We start from the raw sequence: 21,934 nt of genomic DNA on the forward strand, positions 1-21,934 counted from the left end.
GTGCACCAATTTGCATTTACCTACTTTTGTTCATACAGAATGTGTCTTCTTTTTCGGGGCAATGGGGGGCGTGAGCAAGTAACAAAACGTGTAGCTCAGCGTGTGACGTAAACAGTGACGTGGGAGGGAAGCTGCGGCTGGTCAGTCCTTCGGCAATTCTCTCCTAAGTCGGCCCGTTCTTTACCGTCCCCGTCACCTGACGGTTAATGGCCTCTTCATTTGCGAGGACAAGGAGGGCGCACAATTCCTTGTCTCCCCAGTTGCTCATCTTTACAGTGTCTGTCAGGTTTGTGTTCCCCTCTTGCTACTAGCTGCTCATTCCTGCTCTCAGCTGTTTCCTGTTAGTCCACCACCAGTGGGTCGCACATGCGGTGTCATCAACAGCTCCTCCTTTGGCGGAAGGCCGCCTCGTTCTTTTTAAACCAAAAATGTTCCGCCAATATGTTTACCCCTACGCAGCGGAAAATTGGACACCTCGGATCAACTCGCCAATCCAGCTCTGTGTGTCTAAATGCTTGCAGCTTTCCTGCAAAACGGCCCAACATTTGCCGAAAATCTGGCAGTGTAAAAGGGGCTATGGAGACAGACAGCCATTCACACTCACATTCACACCTACGGACAATTCAGAGTCACCAGTTAACCTGCATGTCTTTGGACTGATCACCGTGCCACCTCAAATTAGTGTCTGATAACTTTTTGGACATTTTTTTTTTCTTTTATAAACTTAAAATATTTATGGAAATGCACATTCACACAAATCCACATTTACCCTTTGCAACATCTTACCTTTGTGAAAGTGGAGTTTCCTCCCTCACCTACCTGAAAAGCAAATACAGGTCTAGACTGCAGCCTGAGGCTGATGTGGCCCTCTGCCTAACAACCTCCATCTGCCCAGTTTAATATACAATGCATGTTTATACACACATATAGTAGGGGATCCCTGCACCGTCTCTCTGTCAGCTCAGGGGTCCCTGGCCTGAAAATCATTGGGGTGAGTAATTGATATGCAAATGGTCATTTGGGTGGTGAAGTGCTCCTTTAAGTTTGACTGGTCAGATTGTAGCTAAGTATATATACTGTACATGTCTCCAAACTGAATTTATATGTTTAAACCTTAATTGAATTCTCTGCACTTTCTATATGAATACTTTCTGTGAAAAAGAAACTTGGAGAGGCTACTTGCCCAGAAGACCAGAATGAATTCCTGAATGATTTAATTCCAAAATTCAATTTATCCGCTTTGGAAAACTTGTGCAAGACGACTTGTGCGAAACTTATTGGGCAGTTTCTCAAAACCAAATGTTATTATGTTTAAAAAAACACCTTGTTTTGGAAGTCGAGGCCCCCAAGATGAAGCTGGACCACACTAGAAAGCACAGTATTGTTCACTTTTTCGGTTAACAGTGTTGCCTGTTCCAACCTGATATATTACTGAGACACGGTGCTTACTGACTCTGAGCCAGGCTCAAGTCCAAGATGGCTGCCAGTTTGGTGAAGGCGTCTGAGCTGATTTTGCGAGCGCCTCAGTTTACTTTCACGGAGGCTTTTTTCTTTTACGTGTCTTGTCGAGGGACAGCAAACCTTGGATGCGTCACCGATAATTTCATGCGCTTACATCTGTGTGTGCTCCCCCGGCTAACACAAACCACATGTGAAGTGAACCTCAGGCAGATGCTGGTGTTGCGGAGGCATTGTGTCCCCGAGTGTGGGCCCAGAGAGGGGGATTACAGATGGTAGAGATGGATGAGAAGATAGGAAGTGGAGGAGTTGACAAAGAGGAAAACGGGCACACATGGGAGCAAGAGATTAGAGCAACTGTTTTCACCGCTGGGTGGCTTGATCTCTTTTCTCTCTCAGATTCACGCTGGGACAAAAAGCGCACAGCTGTCTCCTATCTGGTAACCTGGTATGGCAGTGGGGGTGGTATGGGGGGCACAGTGGCTAGATAGGGGGGAGAAAATGGGGTTTAGCCCTCGGAAGTTTCTGTGCAGGGTTTTGTGGTGTTACGGCACAGCACAGCATGCTAGGGCAGTGAGGTCAGAAACTTGAAACAGAATCTAGTGGGAGCCAGGAGGTTCATTGCCAGAGTAGTTTTCCCTGATTTACAGGCTGCATTAGCAAACTAAGAAGAGGGACTTTATTATGAATCCTGCCATAAATTTCAATAACTCGAGTTTTTTTCCCTGCAAAACGGAACGGTTTTCACAAAAATGCATTAAAGGGGACCTATTATGGTTTTCCTTATTTTCTGTCATATATATTCATATTAATACAATGTCAGATGTTCATGTTAAACATGGCCAGAGTTTCATATGATGAGGTAAACGTATGTAAAAGTAATCCCTGCATGGAAAACCTCAGGCTGCAGACTGTTCTGAATGCTGTTTCCAGTGTTTTTTATCTACTTTGCAGACACACTGACATCAGCTTGTGATGGATTTCTTTAAATGTGTTAAGAGAGTATAATTATTCGCTCGTCACGAAGGTGCAAGGCCATCAAAAGACAACGTACATGAGGAAAAAAGTAACGCCTGCACACTTACTCCATGCCACACAAGCTTGGATCTTCTTTAGGTCAAACCTTTACCTGATGAATTTTGGCCTGACGAAGATTCAAGTAAGATCAGCCTTCCTGGAAACGCTGACCAATCAGAGCAGACTGGGCTTTTTTAGATGGGTGGCTTTAATAGAGAGGCACTAAAACAAAGCGTCTGAGACAGAGGGTGACAACGAGTGTCCCAGCACAGACAGAATGAGGACATTAAAGTGTTTTTTGACCATTAAAGGGGCTGTAAACATGTTGCGAGTTCAACTTTTAGAATGCAACAGCGCGTACTGCATGTCTTGTGACGAGGTCCAACCACTCACAGCTGACAGATATATATTTCCCTTCATCTGTAAATATCAGTCTGTGATAAATATGGAGAAGAAGTTGATCATTTTAGTGCAGGGCTGCCAGAGACAGTAGGCCAACACACAAACAGCAAATGATACAGTGCTTGTTAGGGATGCATAGCAACCTCAGACACAATCTGCTGCTGCGCTCTTATAAGCTGGCACAGACAAGGTGCAACAGTAGCACCCTGTGCCTGACCTCGCGTTTTCCAAGCAGTTAAAAATGCGGCATGTGTACGGCCCCTTAAGCATGTAAACATGCTCTAGTAGAAACTCAAAACACAAGCATGAACCTAAAAATGAGCCCCTTTTAATTAAAGGTTGTTGGAGATAAAAGGTGGAGGATGTTTGGTTTTGTTTTAGTGTCTGAACATTAATCCTGTAGACTTTAAAACTTAATCTTATATCAACTAGAATTCCACTCACTGGTGCGGTGGTTCAATAACAATACCCCCTTTTCCTGGTCTTGCTGTGGGGGAGCTGATACAATCCACAGACCCTCAAGTCCCCTATGGAAGACCTACTTCCTTAGGATTTGTGTGATAACCATAACAATAATCAGCCTGTCACTCAGCGAGGAGCTGTCAATATCCCAGCAGGCATCTGGCAGCCCCGGGGGTAATTATCGCCCCCCTTACGCCCCTAAACACACACTCTCTTATAGCATGACAGAAAGCGAGGGAGACACGGCGCCGCCTCAACGGCAATAACTCATATTTAAAATCCCAGTTTGAGAAAATTAGGTTAGATTATGGCCCCTTTATATACAGTCTGATGTTCTCGAGGGAGGCAGCTCGAGCACAGCAAATAAGTGGGCATGAATGGCCAGCAGTGTTGGCCGCGCAGGTTGCCGTCCTACGTATAAGCTGAAAGTTTCATGTGTGGTCGCGGCAGAAGTGAAGTAAACAAGTGGTGCGTGAATAAGCCAGTGTACGATGTTTTTAGGTTGCTAAAAAAGGGAAACACTATGCTGAAACTTTGAAATACGTACAGTCACCTTGTATAAACTCTTAAACCCAAACTCAAGGTTGTACCAAGGTTGGGCGAGTGTTTTTCCGCACGCATCGCCCTCATTCAACCAGCAAGCCTGGCGCAGATGCTCTATTACCTCCAGGTGTGTTTTTCTTTCATGTGCCTTTAGTCTTTAGATTTGTCTGCTGCTATGGGCCATTATGTCGTATAGGGGTGCCGCTGTGCCGCACGGAAGCTGACCCCCTGATAACCTCTTTAGGCAAAGTGGAAAAAAATGTACAGACATCTCCGGTAAGCACCACACTGCCACGCAGGTCCCCTGGAGGAAAGCCAGGGGCAATCTATAATTCATACGGCTCCGTGTAGGATCAACCCGAGCTTTGTGTAAAGCATGAAGAAAAGTCTGTGACGTTCGATAGGGGTAGATTAGCCTGCACCCCTATAGGAGTCCTCCAAAAGTGCTTTAGAGAGTCTTCAGAGTGTGTGCGGCCTGAGTGGCCCTGAGATCAAGAGTGTTTGTGTGTGGAAGTGCTGTTGAGGGCACAGCTGAGGTTTAAGGCTGCACTGTACTCAAAACAAACAACACTCTTGTGCTCTCGTAAAGACATGTTAAATGGGCTCTTGAAAAGGAAAAGATACTCTTCGAGGAATATGCTGCACTCTTAAGGAGCAACCAGCCAGAAAGTTTAATTTTAGAATAAATAAAGGCTGTGATTAGATTTTTTTTTAACCCAGGCAATCCTAAAAAAGTTTTTTCTCCTTAAAGGAACACCTCACCCCCTAAATGATCATTTGCATGTCAGTTACTCACCCTGTGTTACGGTGAACTCATGAAGAAGACTTTGATTTTCCTGCATGCCTCATCTGCTTATAAACTGTCACACAACTTGTGCAGTATAATCCAAGTCTCATTTATCCAGTGTATGCTCAGCACTTCCCAAACAGACAGTGCTTTCTGACGGGGAAATGAACATAAAGTGAAACTCCATTGAGAAAAACAGCAATTTTACCTGACTCAACACAAGAGCTGCTGGTCTACCACTGCCTCAATCAATCAGTTAGTTTATGCTGTCGTGTGACTTCGGTGTTTTAAGGGGTTAGTTTGGATTCGCCGGAGTAGTTACACAATAATGCAGACAAACCAACAGATTGAGGCTAGGGATGTGAGTTTGCTTTCAACAGCCAGACACCTATTAACCGGTTACTAACTGGTTACCCTCTTTGTACTTGGTGAGCTTTAGCGCTGCTTTCAAGGCGATATGGATTTAGAGGTGTTTTGTGCTGTAAATGTCTTGCCTTTTAGTTGCTGTTGGCTCTGCTGACACACAGCTGGCTAGTCACATTAACGTGTGGAAAGATGGTGCCCACTGCCCACCTCCATTCTTCACTGGTTAGTGAACGTCAGCCTTGGACAGTGTTGCTGCTCTGATCATGATGGCCGCCCCTTGGTCCCCCTCTCGGGTGCCACGTTGAGTAAGCGGCTTCATTTCAAGATGCAAACCCCTTTTAGTATGGTTAACTATGTTAGCACCACTAGCCATGCTGACACTGCTGATGGTGCTAACAGAACATAGTTAACAATGCTAAAGGGGAGTTGCGGTTCAAAATTAAGCAGCTTACTTACCGAGACAAGCTGGAAGGAGACCAGAGGGTGGTCACAATGTTTCTTAGCAACGCTGTTGGGTTGGAACAGCATTACTAGCAGTAATTGTGCAAGGAGCAGTGCTGCTAGCTAAGTTAGCTCCCACTCTCTCATATTCAGCGAGATAAAATAACTATTTATGTCAGCGGAGTATGACTTTGAAGAGAGCACAGATAAGTTTCACTGTCAGTTCAGTTTTTAAAAGTAAGTTTCAATGCAACTTTACTTCCTGAGTATGAAAATAAGAATTTATGACAAAAAAGTTTTAAACAGTATTAGCATTTTAGCAAAAAATGCATGTGTTTGGGAAGTACTGAGCATATGACTAGATAAATGAGACTTAGATTATACTGCATGAGTTTTGTTTACACGGATGTTATGATATAGTTTTGCTGTTGGTAAATGTGGACCCCTATGACTTCAATTCACCAAGAGCTTTCTCAGTTTTGTTTTCTTCTTTCACCGTGGAGGCACGCAAGAAAAACAGCTTTCTCAAAATAGTCTTCCTCCTGAATTTAATGTAACACGAGATGAGTATTTTTATTTACAAATGGTCATTTGAGGGCTGAAGTGTCCCTTTAAATATTCTTTGAAAAGGCCATTTTTTCCCTCTGATATCTCGTTACAATCTCGTGCAGTCCCTCATTCCGTTGGTCCCCACTGAAAAATCCCCAAACCATCACTTCCTGTTGTAAATCTAAATCGAGGAGGCAAACAGGGCTCCCTGCACACGGAGAAAAGCAGTGCATGAAACAGCCATGCATGGCCTTGAGTGAGTCATCTAATGTAGGGGGGGGAGTGCCTCCACACACACACACACCCACATACAGAGAGCCACTAAGCCACAGCCTCCACGACTTTCAACAAAACATCTATTCTAAGTCTCTTTCAAGTTGCGAGCGGTCGTCCAATTTTGGGGAAGCAAACTGGAAGAAGAAACGTCAGACCGCCCCTTCTTTTGCAATCACAAGTAAAAATGTTTTGGGAAGAGGATCTTGGGGAAATGTTTGTCATAACGGAAGCTGGGCTAATATGGCATCCACTGTGCACGCTGAGGCTTCTCGTCTACATATGGTTGTCATTGTTGAATTTGCAGCAGAGGCATGGGAAAGGAAGAACAAACGCATGCGAACGTACAATCATATATTTGTAGTTCTGCGGCCAGGATGCGATGTGATTAGCCTGATTGGGTCAAAATTGTTGCTTAAAGTAGAATACCACACAAACTTTGTAAAAAAAAATATGATCTGTCACTCAGTTATTTGTCAAAAAATCATCAATACTTCAAAACGCCAGATGTGGCAGTCTAATAAGGCAGGTGCTCTTTATTACACAAAGAACGCCCTGTTCCCATGAAGGGAACAGGTGAGCCTCTTCTTGGAGGCTTGTTTCTTCAGTCTTGTCTTGAAGTTGATTGATTTTGTGTCGTAGATTTGTAGTTATCATGTTCAGACACACCCAAGAGAGAACTCAGAAAATAAGGAACATGGGAGGAAACTGTCCATCTAGAAGAACTCTCTAGGGTGGTTCCTTTAAAGGGCAAGTTCACTGTTTTTTAACCTGTCCCCTATTTTCCCATGTTTTTGTGTCTGAGTGACTAATGGGTACAACATTTTTTTGAAATTGGTCCAGTATTGAATGAGAGTGCTGCAGCCGGCAGCCATGAAACGGGCTGCAGTGTAACCAGTGCGGGCATGTTCGCACCGTCAGTGTACATCCACTAAAAGTGCTTGTATTTGCCACTGACGGGCTCTGATTATGATTTTAAGAGTCTAACGCCATGATGGAAAGGTTCCCTACAGAGATAGACCTTTTTATTAAACAGTAAGATCCTTTTAGTTTAACCAGAAACATCCCTGAAATCCCCATCGCCAGTTCCACCAGACTCCTTTTAAATAAACAGTAATTTTAGTGTGTATAGAGCCAGCATATTTTCACATCTAACTGGGTGAATGAGGAGTTTATTTCAACCAAACCAGAGTTGGTGATTGTTGGAGCAGTGGAACAACAAATCAAGACAGTTTTTTGGAGGTTTATTTTGTTTCTGTCGACTTTGAATGAAGTGTGTTTTACATTAATAAAATTGCTGTTAATTTGTATGGAGTCTGGTGGGTTTGACAATGGGAGTTTTAATGCTCTTAAACAAAAAGGATCTTACTCTTTAATAAAATGGTGTATCTCTGTAAGGATCCTTTCAATAATGTTGGACACTTAGATTGATAAATTGAGCCCGTCAGTGACAAATTACCATTTATTTAAATGGGGTTTGGTTCTTGACAGTAACGATTTTTGGGCTCTTTCTGGTTAAATAAAAAGGGTTTCACTCCGTAACAAAAAGGTATATCTCTGTAGGGATCATTTCCATAATGTTGTCAGACACTTTTAATAACAATCTGAGCCTATCAGTGGCAAAAACAAGCACTTTCAGTGGACGTAAAGTGATTACATTTCAGTTTCGCTGCTGAAAATACTGAACCAACTTCAAAAATTGTTGTTCCCATTAGTCACTGAGACACAAAAACATGGGAAAATAGGGTCGAGGTTGAAAAATACCGAACACGCCCGTTAAGAAGAATAGGAATCCACCCTAAAACATGACTCATATTATGGTATTCCTATAATCCCAAGCTTTTTAGTCAGCAGATGTGAGGTCCCTTGTGGCTGCAAATTAAAGGGCTTAGAGGTAAATCTGTGATATATTCAGATGCAGTGTCAATAGCTGCTGACAATGAGCTGCACAGCATGATAGAATTAAGGTAATTTTCTGGGTTCCTGCCTCAGATCTGTGAACAATAAGGTGACTTAAAACTCCAAACAGGCGGCTAAATGTTGTAGTAAGTAAGTCCTGGGCCTTTGTTTGTCCCCCGCCAGCTCAGGATCAGATCTCACCAAGAGCTTTCTCTCCTGTTTTTCCTCGCCTCAGTAATTCCCTACTGTCTGAATACAGAAACACAAAGCGTGAATGGACTGCCTGTACTCAGGCTAAAAGACACTGGATTTTATTAGTTTACAAAGCCGGTTTATTGTCTGTGGAGCAGCTCCAGAAAGTGGCTCTTGAGGATCTTATTGAGTACTTTGCTCTCAGGTTTCAGGCCATCTATTGGCATTGTTTGCTTTGGTTTTGGAGAAGATTCACTTGTTAAGCATTTTCCAAGTTGCTTCACTTTTCCACAACGGTTGCTTTTCTTTCGTAGTCATCACTCATCGTGCGGGGCTTCAGTTGTCAACGGTTTCATTTTTCCGCACCGGTATGCGTGCTTGTGTGTGTCAGGGTGTCTGATGACAAATGAGACCCCAGGTATGGAGCCTGCAGGTACAGTGAGCAGGTCTCACAAGCTCCTTCATGCTCTGTTTGAACTCAAATCTGGTTTAAAAATCAGTGAAAAGCTCAATATCAGCAGAGCTTGCCCTCCACTAACAGGTAAATAGTGGTGGTTTCACCTGGTGTTCCCTTTGTTCACAGATGCATGAAGGTCACGTCAGTGCTTTGTTGGAGCCAGTGTTCCTTATAAATCTCTTCCAAAACACTTACCTCTCTGTTTTTTCCTATCCAGTCATATCCTCCTCTTTTCACTCCAACAACCTTTTTAATCTCTTTCTCTTTTCTGTCTCTGTAGGTAAGAACCCCACCGACAGCGGGGAAGGTGGGGACTACGGCGTGCCCAATCCCGGACCTGCATTCAAAGAGGTGTGGCAGGTAAAGGTATGGCCCAAAGGCCTTGGTCAAGCCAAGAACTTGGTGGGCATCTACCGCCTTTGCCTGACCGACAAGACGGTCAACTTTGTCAAGCTCAACTCTGATGCCGCCGCTGTGGTGCTGCAGCTGATGAACGTCAGACGCTGTGGCCATTCAGAGAACTTCTTCTTCGTCGAGGTGGGCCGTTCTGCCGTGACAGGCCCGGGCGAGTTCTGGATGCAGGTTAGTCTGTAATCAGCAGCCCCCTTTATGCTGAGAGTTGCACCCCTCACATAAATGTAAAGGGCCTATAATCAGCAGATGCAGAGAACCTGTAAAGTTACTTAACTTTATGGTTAGAGTTCATGTAACCCTTCGTTATGGTCTAATTTATAAAGGTTGTTGCTTGACCATAACTTAAAGGGATAGTTTGGATCTTTTGAAGTGGGTTTGTATGAGGTACTTATCCACGGTCAGTGTATTAGGTACAGTAGATGTCAGACGACTCGCCCCCAGTTTGTCCCATTAACGGCTACAGTTCCCCATCTTTGGTCATGTCAAAGCCACCAGACTTCATTGACAAAAACAGTAACAGCTGACAGCGAACTGAAGCTGTTATATTGCTCTCGTCAAAGCCAGACTCTAATTTAACATCGCTTAACACAGAGGCTGCCGATCTACCACTGTCTTGAACACTTAGTTTGTGTTATTGTGTGACTTTGGTGAACCCAAACTAACCCTTTTAAACACCAAAGTCACACAATAACACAAACAAAGTAACTGAGCAAGGCAGCAGTAAACCAGCAGATTGTGTGTTCAGTGATGTTAAATCAATATTTTTCTCAGTGGAGTCTGGTGGCTTTGAAAAGAGTGATATAACAGATTCAGATAAAGCGGTGAAAATATTCTTAATGTTGCATACACTTAAAATGACATTGATTTTGAGGTGACTAAAATATGTTTTGTCCACTGCAGAATTTTGCTTAGCTTTTGTATCGGTACTCCTGTCTGCTTCTCCAAACTGGGGGTGTGCTGACCACCATCTGCTGTATGTAATACACGGACTGTGGATAAGTACCTCATTCACCGCCACTTAAAAAGATCTATACTATCCCTTCAAGGTGGAAATGAAAGGCAGTGGAGACACTATACTTTGTGCCTTTGGTGCCGAAACATGAGATTTAAAAACTCAACCAAACTTTTAACCACAGTAAACTTAACTTAAATGGATCCCAGAAGGCATTCAAATGAAAGAAAAAGAACCTGTATTTTATCTGTTCTGACTTAAAAATACTCCTTAAATACAAATTTATTGAACTGAAACCTGGTTTTAAATGAGAATCTGAAATTGAAAGAATATTCACTTCAGATTCTCTGAGGGGTTTGATTTGTAACTAATAATCAATTCACAAATTAAGTTGTTATCTACCAGAGTTATGATTTGAGTTCACTGTTTGAGCGGGTTTTTGTGTCATGTCTTAGGTGGATGACTCGGTGGTGGCGCAGAACATGCATGAAACGTTGCTAGAGGCCATGAAAGCTTTGAGCGAGGAGTTCCGCCAGCGCAGCAAGTCTCAGTCAAACTCCGGCCCTGGAGGAGGTGCTACTGCTTCAAACCCCATCAGTGTTCCCTCACGCCGCCATCACCCCAACCCTCCTCCCAGCCAGGTGGGCTTCACCCGCCGGCCCCGAACTGAGCCTCCTGGAGGAGCTAACGGTGGAGCAGGGGTCAGCAGCGCCAATGCTTCTCCCACCCCCCGGCACAGCTTCCCGAGGTCTCGCACTGCCAGCGATGGGGGGAAAGGGGAGGATGGGGTCGCAGGGACAACTCCGCTCCAAGGGCCGTGCTCCAGCCCCTCCACCAACGGCTCCTGCTCTACCACCCCAATCCTCAGGTCTAAATCTGCCCGATCCGCCCCCACCACCGCTGCTAAAACTCCTCTTGGGTTGATGCGCTCCATCTCCACCCCTGCGCCCTCCCCAGCCCCGAGCCTCTCCTCCAGCTCTGGGCATGGCTCTGAGTTTGGAGGCGTGACATCTGCTAGTGCTGGTACGGGGTCTGGAGCTTACAGCCGTGTCCCCTCTCATCGCGCCTCTGTATCGGGCTCACCCAGTGACTATGGCTCCTCTGATGAGTATGGCTCTAGTCCTGGGGATCACACGCTGCTCCCCTCGCCGAGCCTCCCCGGAAGCTCTGTTGGTAGCACCGGCAGCCAGTCGCTCAGCGAGGAGGGAGCCAACTACATCCTGATGGGCCAACGTGGTGGTGGTGGTGGAGGTGGCGATGGTAACAGCAGCAACCAAGGGAGCTTGACAACCGGCTCCCTGCCAGCGCCGGGAACACCATCCTGTGGCTCCCAGCCTCAAACCAGGAGAGTGCTGCGCCGTTCCTCCAGCCGCGAATGTGAAGCTGAGCGTAGGCTACTCAGCAAGCGGGCTTCATTACCTCCGATGGCCCTGGAGCGGCTGGCCCCACGTCAGCGCAGAGCCGAGGAGCCAGCAGATGAAGATTCAGCTGATTACGCCATCATGTCCAGGAGCACCAGTCGCGAGTCGTTCGCTTCCACCTCCTCTTCCACACAGAGAGAATCTGTCATGAGTGCTGGGTCAGCAGGGGGGGGAGGAGGAGGAGGAGGGTACTTAGACGTGGCGGGTGAGTTTAAAAGTGAAGGAGGTGGAGGAACAAGCGGTACTGTAGATATAGGTGTGGACAATGGGTACATGTCCATGCTGCCTGGCGTCACTCAGCCTCCAGTGTCCCTATCCCAGTCATTGGCTGTCTCCGTCCCAGACTCAGACTCCAAACCTGCCGACGACTACATGGCCATGACCCCTAACAACAGCGTGTCCCCACCACAGCAGATCCGCCCTCCGCCAGTGTCTGATGGCTACATGATAATGTCACCCAACAGCAGCTGCTCCCCCGACCAGCGTGGAGGTCTCTCTGGAGGGGCGTGGGTGGGCAGTGGCAGTGCAGACAGCAGAGCGGGCAGTGACTACATGAACATGTCTCCAATCAGTGCACGTTCTGTAAATGGCAGCCCCCCACCTCCTGAGCACGCTGGTCACTTGGAGACTTCTCAACAGCAAGCGCCCAAGATGGTGTACTCTTACTATTCCCTTCCCCGTTCTTACAAACATAACCCCTCTGCAGGACACTTTGATGATGGACCTGGACGAGGCAGAAGGCCCAATGGGAGTTGCAGTAGGGGAATGGGTGGAGGTCGGATAATGGGAGGGCGTCAGGAGCAAACAGCAACTGGGAGTTCAGCAGTCGGGCGCCACCTGTCACTCTCCTCCTCCTCATACTCGTCCAGCTCAGCCAGCAGCGAGAGCCTCGGGGAGAGTGAGGACCGAGCTACCCAGGCGGTGAGCACCACGGCCGGGGGAGCTCCGTCCAAAGATGGGAGCAAGCTCCAGCAGAGACGGGGCTCTGGTGGATTGTCCAAGCAGGGGAGCAGGAACAGACCAGTGAGCCTGTTTGTTGACGTATCCAAGGCTAACACCCTTCCTCGGGTCCGTGAGAACCCCCTGCCCCCAGAACCTAAGAGCCCAGGGGAGTATGTAAGCATTGAGTTTAAGGGGGAGAAGAGCAGCCAGGCTGGGGTTGGAGGAGGGCGCGGCAGGGGTCTCAGGCATGGCTTATCACTGCCTCATGGCTCAAGCAGCAAGCATCCTCAACACAGGCCAACTTCTTGCTTAGGGAACTTTATCCCCCTGTCCCGGAGCCCCTCCGCCCCCATCACTCCCCCAGCTGCCTCTGAGTATGTCAACATGGACTTGGGCCCTTCTCCGTCCCCCTCACCCCTCTCCCTCACTCCACTAGTTTTCCCCTCTTTCCACACCCCTCCCACGCCACCGACTCTTGCTCACGCCCCCAAAGCCTGCGATGAAGGTACGACTAGCCCTCGTGAAGAGGGGGCTGAAGTGGCGGAGGCCCCGCTTAGGAAAAGCAGAGAAAGTGTCCCATCTGTGTCTGAGTCCCCAACATCCTGCGGAGACTACACGGAGATGGCCTTCAGCTTGAATAGCAACACCGTCCCCAGGTCGTCATCCAGCGTCTCCCCAAAAGCCCCTTCCCCCACCAGGACTGATCCCTCCGTTCCAGTGCTGTCACGTGGTCTAGACTTCCCCCTCACCAAACCCGGACCCAACCCCGACCATGGGGCTAAGGTTATCCGCGCCGACCCCCAAGGACGCAGACGGCACTGCTCTGAAACCTTCCTCGCCTCACCTTCCCTCCCCACCCCCTCTACCTCTACTTCCTCCTCCTCCACCGCATCCCTCTTTCCAGAACACGCCCAAGCTGTGGCCCGCCGACTGGGCTTTGATAACATGCTGCGGGGGAACGGCGCCGTGAGTGATACGCCCACTCAGTTTGCCCTCCCTGGACAGCAGCCCCTTCCCACAAACACTCAGACTTCGTCCACAGAGCAAGGCCTTAACTACATAGACTTGGACTTGGCCAACAAAGAGGGCCCCCATTTGGGCCTGGATGGACCCTCAGGTAGCCAGGCCCCCTCTCGCCTCTTCTGTGTACTCGGTGGAGGATCTGGGGTCGGGGGAGTGAACGCGCCAGTCGGCAGCAGCAGCAGCAACTCCAGCCTCAACACTTACGCCAGCATCGACTTCTACAAGTCAGAGGAGCTGCGGACGCATCAGAATGGAAACAAGGAGGGAACAGGTAAGAGTTTAATCTCTAAAAAACATTTATCAGACTGTGTTTAGCGTCGTGTCTCTTTAGCTTTGCCTTAACAAACACACTTTGATCTCTCTTTCTCTTCCTACTTGTGCTCTGTGACATTTTTCAGATAAAAAAGAAAACTCTTTAAAGATAATCCAATGGAGCATAGCCTCCCCGTCCATCTATGCTTGTAATCAAACTTCACCCGGCGCCAGATTAGGATGTGGACACCAGTCTGATTTGTTTGACTGTCTGCATAATCCACAGTATGAGATACAGACCAGCTTCTGTGACTATCCATAATAGAATAAAAAGCCTTAATTGTCAATGTACAGAATACAACAAAATTAGGAATGATATTCCTGATCAGTGTTTTAAAAACACAGGATGACACCACAGAAGCAATCTTAGCAAACAAACACCCACAACAACAGCACAGGTTCTGTGAAATAAATACGAGTGTTTGTTGCATTAGAATAACAGTAGTAATTGCAGTAGTGTGAATGTAATTATCGCATGAATAGATTTCCTTCTCTGGGGCTTGGCTGTACTTCTAAAGGCATATACTTGTTACCTGACGTGAAGGCGCTCAGGGCCAGACAACCTATTGGAATATCACTGAATGTCAATATTCTGTAAATGACTATTGATCACCTCAAAGCTTTCTCTTGGTGTTTGGGTGCAGATACAGGAGACGTTTGTTACACTTACAGGGTTCAATATGAATGTTTTTTTCTTCCTATGCATGTGGGTCAGAAATCTACTCAAAGCCACTCATTTACTACTGTACCTGACACAGAATTATGTGAATTGAATCAGATTCGGGAATTTAATATGAATATATTTGTATAGATATGATATTCGTCAATTCTTTTTTTATATATAGAAGGTTTTAAAGTTTGAATAGGGCTCAGTGAGACATTTAGTGTGACAGCATGATATAGTAAACATCCTAATGGTGCTAATGATGGATCAGAAATGTGCAGCAACATTTTTTGCCGATAGATAGATATCGAACAAAAGCCAGAGACTGTGTCGTACGAAGTGTCTGTGAGCTGTAAATTGGCCAAAAAGAGAGAAGATAATTTAATCTCGGAGCCTTATGGAGAAAAGCTTCTCCTCCCCTGTGCTGCTACTTCACCTCTGCAGCTGACTGTACCAAAGAGTAGCGTGGAAGTCAAGAGCACTCACTCTGGGGATCAAAATGTCCCCAGAAGCACAAGGCCTGACTTGGAGTGATCTCAGTCGACTGAGGGCTCTCCAACTGACACTTCGAATCTCAAACTTTCAAGGGGCAACCCTAGCAAAATGGTGCGCAGAGTCTTAGCATAGTGTCTTTTTGATACACACGCATTGTTGGCTGACTTACAGTCGTGGTAAGGTTAGCTGTTATCCCCATGACCCAACTGGGATGATGATGAGGCTTTGCATGTTCGTTGTGTCGTCCGTGTGCTTCACTTTCACTTGACAGTTCTTGCTTATTGTATGGTCTTGAGCTGAAGTGGGCCCAGACTTGAGACTTGAAAGATGATGGTGCCTCTCAGATATGTTTTCCCTCACTGTCTGACTCTGTCTGTCCATTTCCCACCTGTGAGTTTCTTCTTCACTGCTAGTAAGTTAACTAGCATTCACTTTACCCTGACTCATTTGATAAGCGCCACCACAAGGTGACATAAGGTAGTGAACTTTAGTGGCAGTGGAACCTTGAAGGGCACCTGCATAGTTTGATAAAAATATCAGTATTTGGCGCCAGTGTATCGATATCATGTTGCAAGAGCAAATAATGCAATATATCCTCTTGTCCGATCTGGCATGTGGGTTGCTAGATTTACTAGCCCAACATGTCATTTTACTTGCCCTGGTCAATCCTTATCATTGAGCCCTGTGCGTATATGACATGGGCAGAATCCTTCTGCTCCGGATGAGCCATTGTTACCCAAAGAAGAGAGCTGTCGCAAACAACTCCCCACAGACCTACTCTTACTTAAAGGAAGCCATTCAGACCTGTCGTTGAAGCGTTCTACCCCAAGTTCAGTAATGTTGAACTTTGACCCTGTTTTCCACCGACCTGTCAACCTGAGTGAGCAGAAGGAAGCAATGGAGGAGAAGAATAATTCTCCCATGAATGACATTTATTTTATGTTGTTTTATGAGTTTTCACAACCCTACAGCTTTAAAATGATGACGACATCATGAAGGAGAGTATGTATTCAAGTGGGGTTGCCAGGTTTGTAAATGTTGTTATATGAATATTATTTACTATGATTTGTACATTGCTTAATCCAAGCAGAAAGCTGTGGTTTAGTTTGGCCTCCTACTGGACTCCCCCCCCCCCCCCCCCGTGGTCGCATATTAGAGTGCATCCACAAAAATCTACTTTTTTTGTAAGGAAGAGAGGTCAGTGAGGCCAGATGATGAATTTTCATTGTATTTATGTATTTTTCCTACTGTGTGGGGCAATCCTTGAGCTGTGGGGGACCACCGCAGCTAAACAATGCCTCAACTAGGTCACTGTGAGACGTTTCCTCATAGAAAAACATTCTCTTTGAGCCACTGTCTGCACCAAATTGGCCCGTTAAGAAATAGACGCCTGCAGTTTAAGCAGATAGAGCAGCATTTAAATGGAGATGTGGATTTATGTGCATCAGTAAAACACTCAGTCGTCTTACTAAACCTTCCACAGTGGGGCTCTTGTGATGAATGCATCCTGCCAAGCCTTGTTGTTTATGTAGCCCAGCTAGCTTCCACATGATTTGTGCCGAAGGTTGTGTCAGACTTAAACCTCATGGGTTTCTGTGGTAAACTTCTCATAGCCCGGCTCCACAGTTGGATTTAATGAAGAATTTTGAGGCATTAGCAAAAATTCATCATGGGATCTTGTGGTGAGTGAAGCACGGCTGAGCTCAACAGTTGGTTTTTTATATTCCTCAAATGGAAATGAGCCATCAGGCTGCATCCATACGTCGCCTGCCATGTTGGTTTTACTGGGAATTGGAGGCCGTGCTGGTGAAAGCAGGCCGTGTATTTTAAAGGGTGCCTATTATGCTCATTTTCAAGTTCATACTTGTATTTAAGGTTTCTACCAAAACATATTTACTTAATTTAGTATTAGAAAAACACCTTATTTTCCTCACTCTGTCTGAGCTGAACACCTGTATAACAACCCTCCATTTTGGCGCCTGTTTCTTTAACCCCTCCTCCTAAAAAAGTCAAGTTTGCTCTGATAGATCATTCCAGAACGTGTATCTCGGCAACACTGCACTGTCTTTGCGGCTGGAATATGATCTGAAATTGGGGAGAACTTAACAACATCAGCAACCAAGATTACATGTTTCCCTGACATTAGCATGTAGCTACATGTATGTTAGCAGTGGACAGCCAGGGAATGACTGTAACGGAGAATAGCAGCTTTTTCTACCGTTAATATCTCCAATAAAATCTTCTAAACACATTTGGAAATGTTCCATCAGGAATATGATCCAAAACCATGGAGAAATTTACAACCTCAGCTACCAAGTAACATGTTTCCCTGATGTTAGCATGTAACTACATGTAGCAGCGAACTTGCAGCCAGGGGATGACTGTCATTTTTTACCGTAAAAAAATCACCAATAAAAGGTTCTAGACACAACCAGACATGTTCAGCAGGGATATGACCCAAACTCATGGAGAAATCAACATCAGGTAGTAAGATTACATGTTTCCCTGACATTAGTATATAGCTACATAAGTAGTAGCAGTGAACTTGCAGTTGGGGAATGACTGCAACAAAGAATAGCAGTGTTTTCTACTGTTAAAAATCACCAATAAAAGCTTCACAACCTGTTGTGTTCCAACAGGGATATTATCCAAAATCAGGGTGAAATAAACAACATCAGCAACCAAGATTTCATCTATCTCTGATGTTAGCATGTAGCTACATGTAGCAGTGTACTTGCAGCTAGGGAATAACTGTTATGAAGAACAGTGGCACTTTCTATTGTGGAAAAATCACAAGTGAAAGCTTTTAAACACAACCTGACAAGTTCCAGTGGGAATATGATCCATATATTGGATCATATATATTGTGGATAAATTAACAACATCAGCAGCCAGAATTACTTGTTTCCGTGATATTAGCATGTAGCTACATGTAGCAGTGTACTTGCAGTCAGGGGATGACTGTAATGGAGCATTAAGTCATTTATGGTTGAAAAATTACCAATAGAAGCTTCTATACCAAAACCTCCGCAACTGAAAACATGTTCCAGCAGGAATAATTGAAATTAATAACAGTAGTCCAGATTACATGTTTCCCTGATGTTAATATGTAGCTACATGTACATTAGAAGCTTACTTTTAACAGAATAGCCGCACTTTATATATCCGGAAAAAAAAAATCACCAAATCACCAATAAAACCTTCTAAACACAACTGGACGCGTTGCAGCAGGAATATGACCTGAAATAGGAGAAAAATTGACAACATCTGCAACCAAAATTACATATTTCCCTCATGTTAGCATGTAGCTACATGTGTGCTAGCAGCGTACTTGCAGCCAGGGAGTTACTGCAGTGGAGAATAGAGGCAATACCTACCATGAATAACCACAAAGAAGAGCTTCTGAACACAACAGGACAAGTTCCAGTAGGAATATTATCTGAAATTGGGAAGAAATTACATTTGAAATCAAAGTGACTTGTTCCCTGATGTTAGCATGGAGCTACATGTAAGCTAGCAGTGTACTTGCAGCTGGAGAGTGACTGTAGTGGAGAGTAGGAGAAATATTTTTAATGTGAATAATCATCAATAAAAGCTTCCAAACCAAATATAGCCGGATATGTTCCAGCAGGAATATGATCTGAAACTGGGGCGAAATTAACAATAGCAGTAACCAAGTTTACATGTTTCCCTGACGTCAGCATGTTGCTTCATTTAGCGGTGTAGGCTACGTAATACAAAACACTTCCAGTAGCATGCCTGGAGCAGATGACCCTATAAAGAAATCTGGCACGCTAAGACGTCATACTGCAGCCAGAGTAGAAACAATCTTGGAAAGGGAGTATTCAGAACAGTAGGAAGCCTGAGGTTTTTGCTCACAGGGATTACTTTTACCTTACCTTATTATTTGAAACTTCAGCCATGTTTCATATGAACGTCCTTCACTGTAACACAATATATAAGACACACAATGTGGAAAAGCCCAATAAGTGGCCTTTAAAGACGAGAGTGAGCAGGCTACCACAGTGGGACCATATGGGCTCTGGCTGCTGAGTATGTCAGCGGGGCAGCGTGGGGGAGAATGTTACACATTGGCTGTGAATGTTGAGATGGGGCCAGTGTTTCACTCACTCAGCTCTCAAATGCCTCTGTACAGTGTTCCCCCTCCTTTCATCCCTCCATTCCACCTCCCCCTCTTTCCTCCTCCAATAAATGATCCTTTTGTTTGAGTGTTTTTTGCCGCGGTGGGCTGGCGGGCCTCAGCAGAGCCGAGCCCCAAGACTAGCGGACTCCTGAAACAGTTTTCTCTCGCAGGCCATGATTTGCGCTCTTCCTATCTTGCGTTCTCGATTCTTATTCTCCTTTTTATCGCTGTCTTTGTTTGCCTATTTGCATGCTATTCTTTCTTCACAATCTTCGTCCTCATCCGACATGCAGTCTGACAGATTTTTGAAATTCCTTCCCTCCCTTCTGTTCACTACACACACTGGTGTTCAACATTTTTTCACCAAAAACCTCTTTGTCTATACGCCTTTCGTCCTCCTTCCTTTTCACATTGTGTTGCACTCAACCCTTTAAAAGCCTGCAGAGACTTAAAAATAGATCTTAGTGTTGCGCTGAGATGTTTTCCTTTTGCTTTAAAGCAGACAGCAACCACAGACAGAGACAAAAAGAAAAGCGAAAACACAGAGATGGCACATGGCGACCAATGTATCCGTTACTACAAACAAACGCAGTTTAGAAACGATTAATTATCTTGTCTGCGTGGATCCTGTGTGCTTTTTTAAGAGTTCTGATCTGCCTGTAATTACAGGGATTTTTTTTTCCCGTCAACAGGAACCAACTTGTATAGGAGGAGAGCGTGTGTATGTCTCAGGGGTGCATACTTTTGGCACACTGGGCCAAAGGCTAAATTTGAACATCAGTAGTGGGACATGTGCCAAAAACAATCCTATTTGACGCTGGTTATGTAATATGTTATGTGTAAAAATAACCTCTTGTGATTTAGATAATGAGGAAAGGCAGGGCGAGTTATTTCACTCCCGAATAACGTCTTATGGAGATAAAATGAAACCAAAATGAAACTGCAACTAATGAGATGTGCTTGTACTTTGTCACGGCAAATATCTCTGCTATAAAAGTGCTCCGCTAGTATGTTGGTTTTACTCATTGTGATGTCATTTCTTGGAGTATCTTCAAATACCTCATCACCATGTAATCTGCACAGCCTTAGCTAAAAGGTTATATAAGTCAGTAAACCATAATAATTTATAAAAGTGTTGAAATTGTGTCATAAATTAAAAAAAATCAAATCAATCAAATTTTATAAAATAAACACAAAAAACATACTGACCAAAAATATTTCTAAATGTAGAAACATGAACAAAATATACGTGAGCGTATGACGTGATGACACGGAATAGAAGCCGTAGCTTTCCGCTGCAAAAACAATGCATGCTCTAGCTATTATGGTTTTTATTTTAGATTCATTTTAAACAGGATAATACAAACAACATCTCACATTTTAATATGAGCGTTTGTGTCGATGCGTCTGCTTTTTATGAGCGCCAAGTTCAGCCAAAGCGTGAGAGACAGTGACTGTGATATGGGTATTTGCTTGCGTGCTGGTGAGCGTCGTGACCTTCAGCAAAACTGAGTGAAACGTTTAGTTAGTTTATTATGAAGCAGAGTGGATTTTTCAAAATGGACAAAATGTTAATTTAAATTAAATCAGCCACCACTACCACAACCTCCTCCAGGAAAAGCATGTGAGAGAATTTTTATTATCTGTGCTTCCAGCTGTCACTTAACTTTATTTCTTTACCATCTGGAGAAGGATGTCTGTGTGTGTGCGTGTGCGTGTGTGTGCCAGGCTCAAAATAACCTGTAGCACTTTTTAAATTCCTTCCCTGGGACTTGGAGCCGTGCTTATATATCCACAGTATAACATTTAGCCTGGATGCATGGTCAAACACTACCCTAGCATCTGAGCTGTACATACATGTAATGCCTTCAAATCTGAACTAAACTTGTTTGTGTTTTCCTTCCTGTGTGAATCGCATGAATGTTGTTGTTCACAGAAGCGGGACTGTTTACATTTGTTTACTGTTGGCTAATTGGGTAAAACTCATGCATAACTGACCAATTGGATCAGTATCTACAGTGTGTGTGTGTGTGTGTGCACTGTCTTCTAGAGAATACAATCTTAGTATTTTCCCTCTCTTGTTTTTTAATCATCGTCAATAGGGCTGCAACTAACAAGTTATTTTCATCCGTGATTAATCTGATCATTATTTTCTCAATAATCATTTTGTCAATAAAATGTCAGAAAATAGTGAAACATGCTCTGTGTAATCCCAGAGCTCAATGTGATGTCTTCAAATAGTACTGTTTATTCGACCTACAGCCCAAAAATCCCAAACTATTAAGTTTATTATCGTGTAGGACATAGAAAAGCATCAAACTTTCACATTTAAGACACATGAAACCAGCATATGTTTGGTTTTTCCCCCCCAAAAATGACTATAACAGTAAACCAGTGGCCAATGACAACGCTCTCTCATACCTAAATGACAGAATAGGTCGATGTCCACTGACTTCCAAAACAACTCAGAGTTCCCACGGTCATGGAAACCCTGGAAAAGTCATGGCATTTCACAATCTTACTTGGCAGGCCTGGAATGGTCATGGCATTAGAAAAAAATAATTGAAATATTTGGAAAACGTGGAATTTTGGTGTTTGTTATGAAATTAAATGTTGAAGTAATCTTCTGGGGATAACCTTCCACGTGATGTAACATAACAGCGACTTTGTTTTCTGAAAGTTAGCCGTTGACATAACTTGACATGGCTCTAATACGCATCA

General features: G+C 44.7%; 1 protein-coding gene across 1 annotated transcript in view; it reads left to right on the forward strand.

Moving 5' to 3' along the window:
- The window catches only part of si:ch73-335l21.1 (insulin receptor substrate 1-B), a 76,884-nt gene that overhangs the window by 8,855 nt on the left and 46,095 nt on the right, over positions 1-21,934 (forward strand). Inside the window, exons 2-3 of the mRNA XM_049568070.1 lie at positions 9,127-9,428; positions 10,668-13,869. Coding sequence (XP_049424027.1) covers positions 9,127-9,428; positions 10,668-13,869 — 3,504 coding nt within the window. The remainder of the gene's footprint in view (positions 1-9,126; positions 9,429-10,667; positions 13,870-21,934) is intronic.

This window comes from Epinephelus fuscoguttatus, linkage group LG23 (genome assembly GCF_011397635.1).
Source record: "Epinephelus fuscoguttatus linkage group LG23, E.fuscoguttatus.final_Chr_v1".
Classification (NCBI taxonomy): domain Eukaryota; kingdom Metazoa; phylum Chordata; class Actinopteri; order Perciformes; family Serranidae; genus Epinephelus; species Epinephelus fuscoguttatus.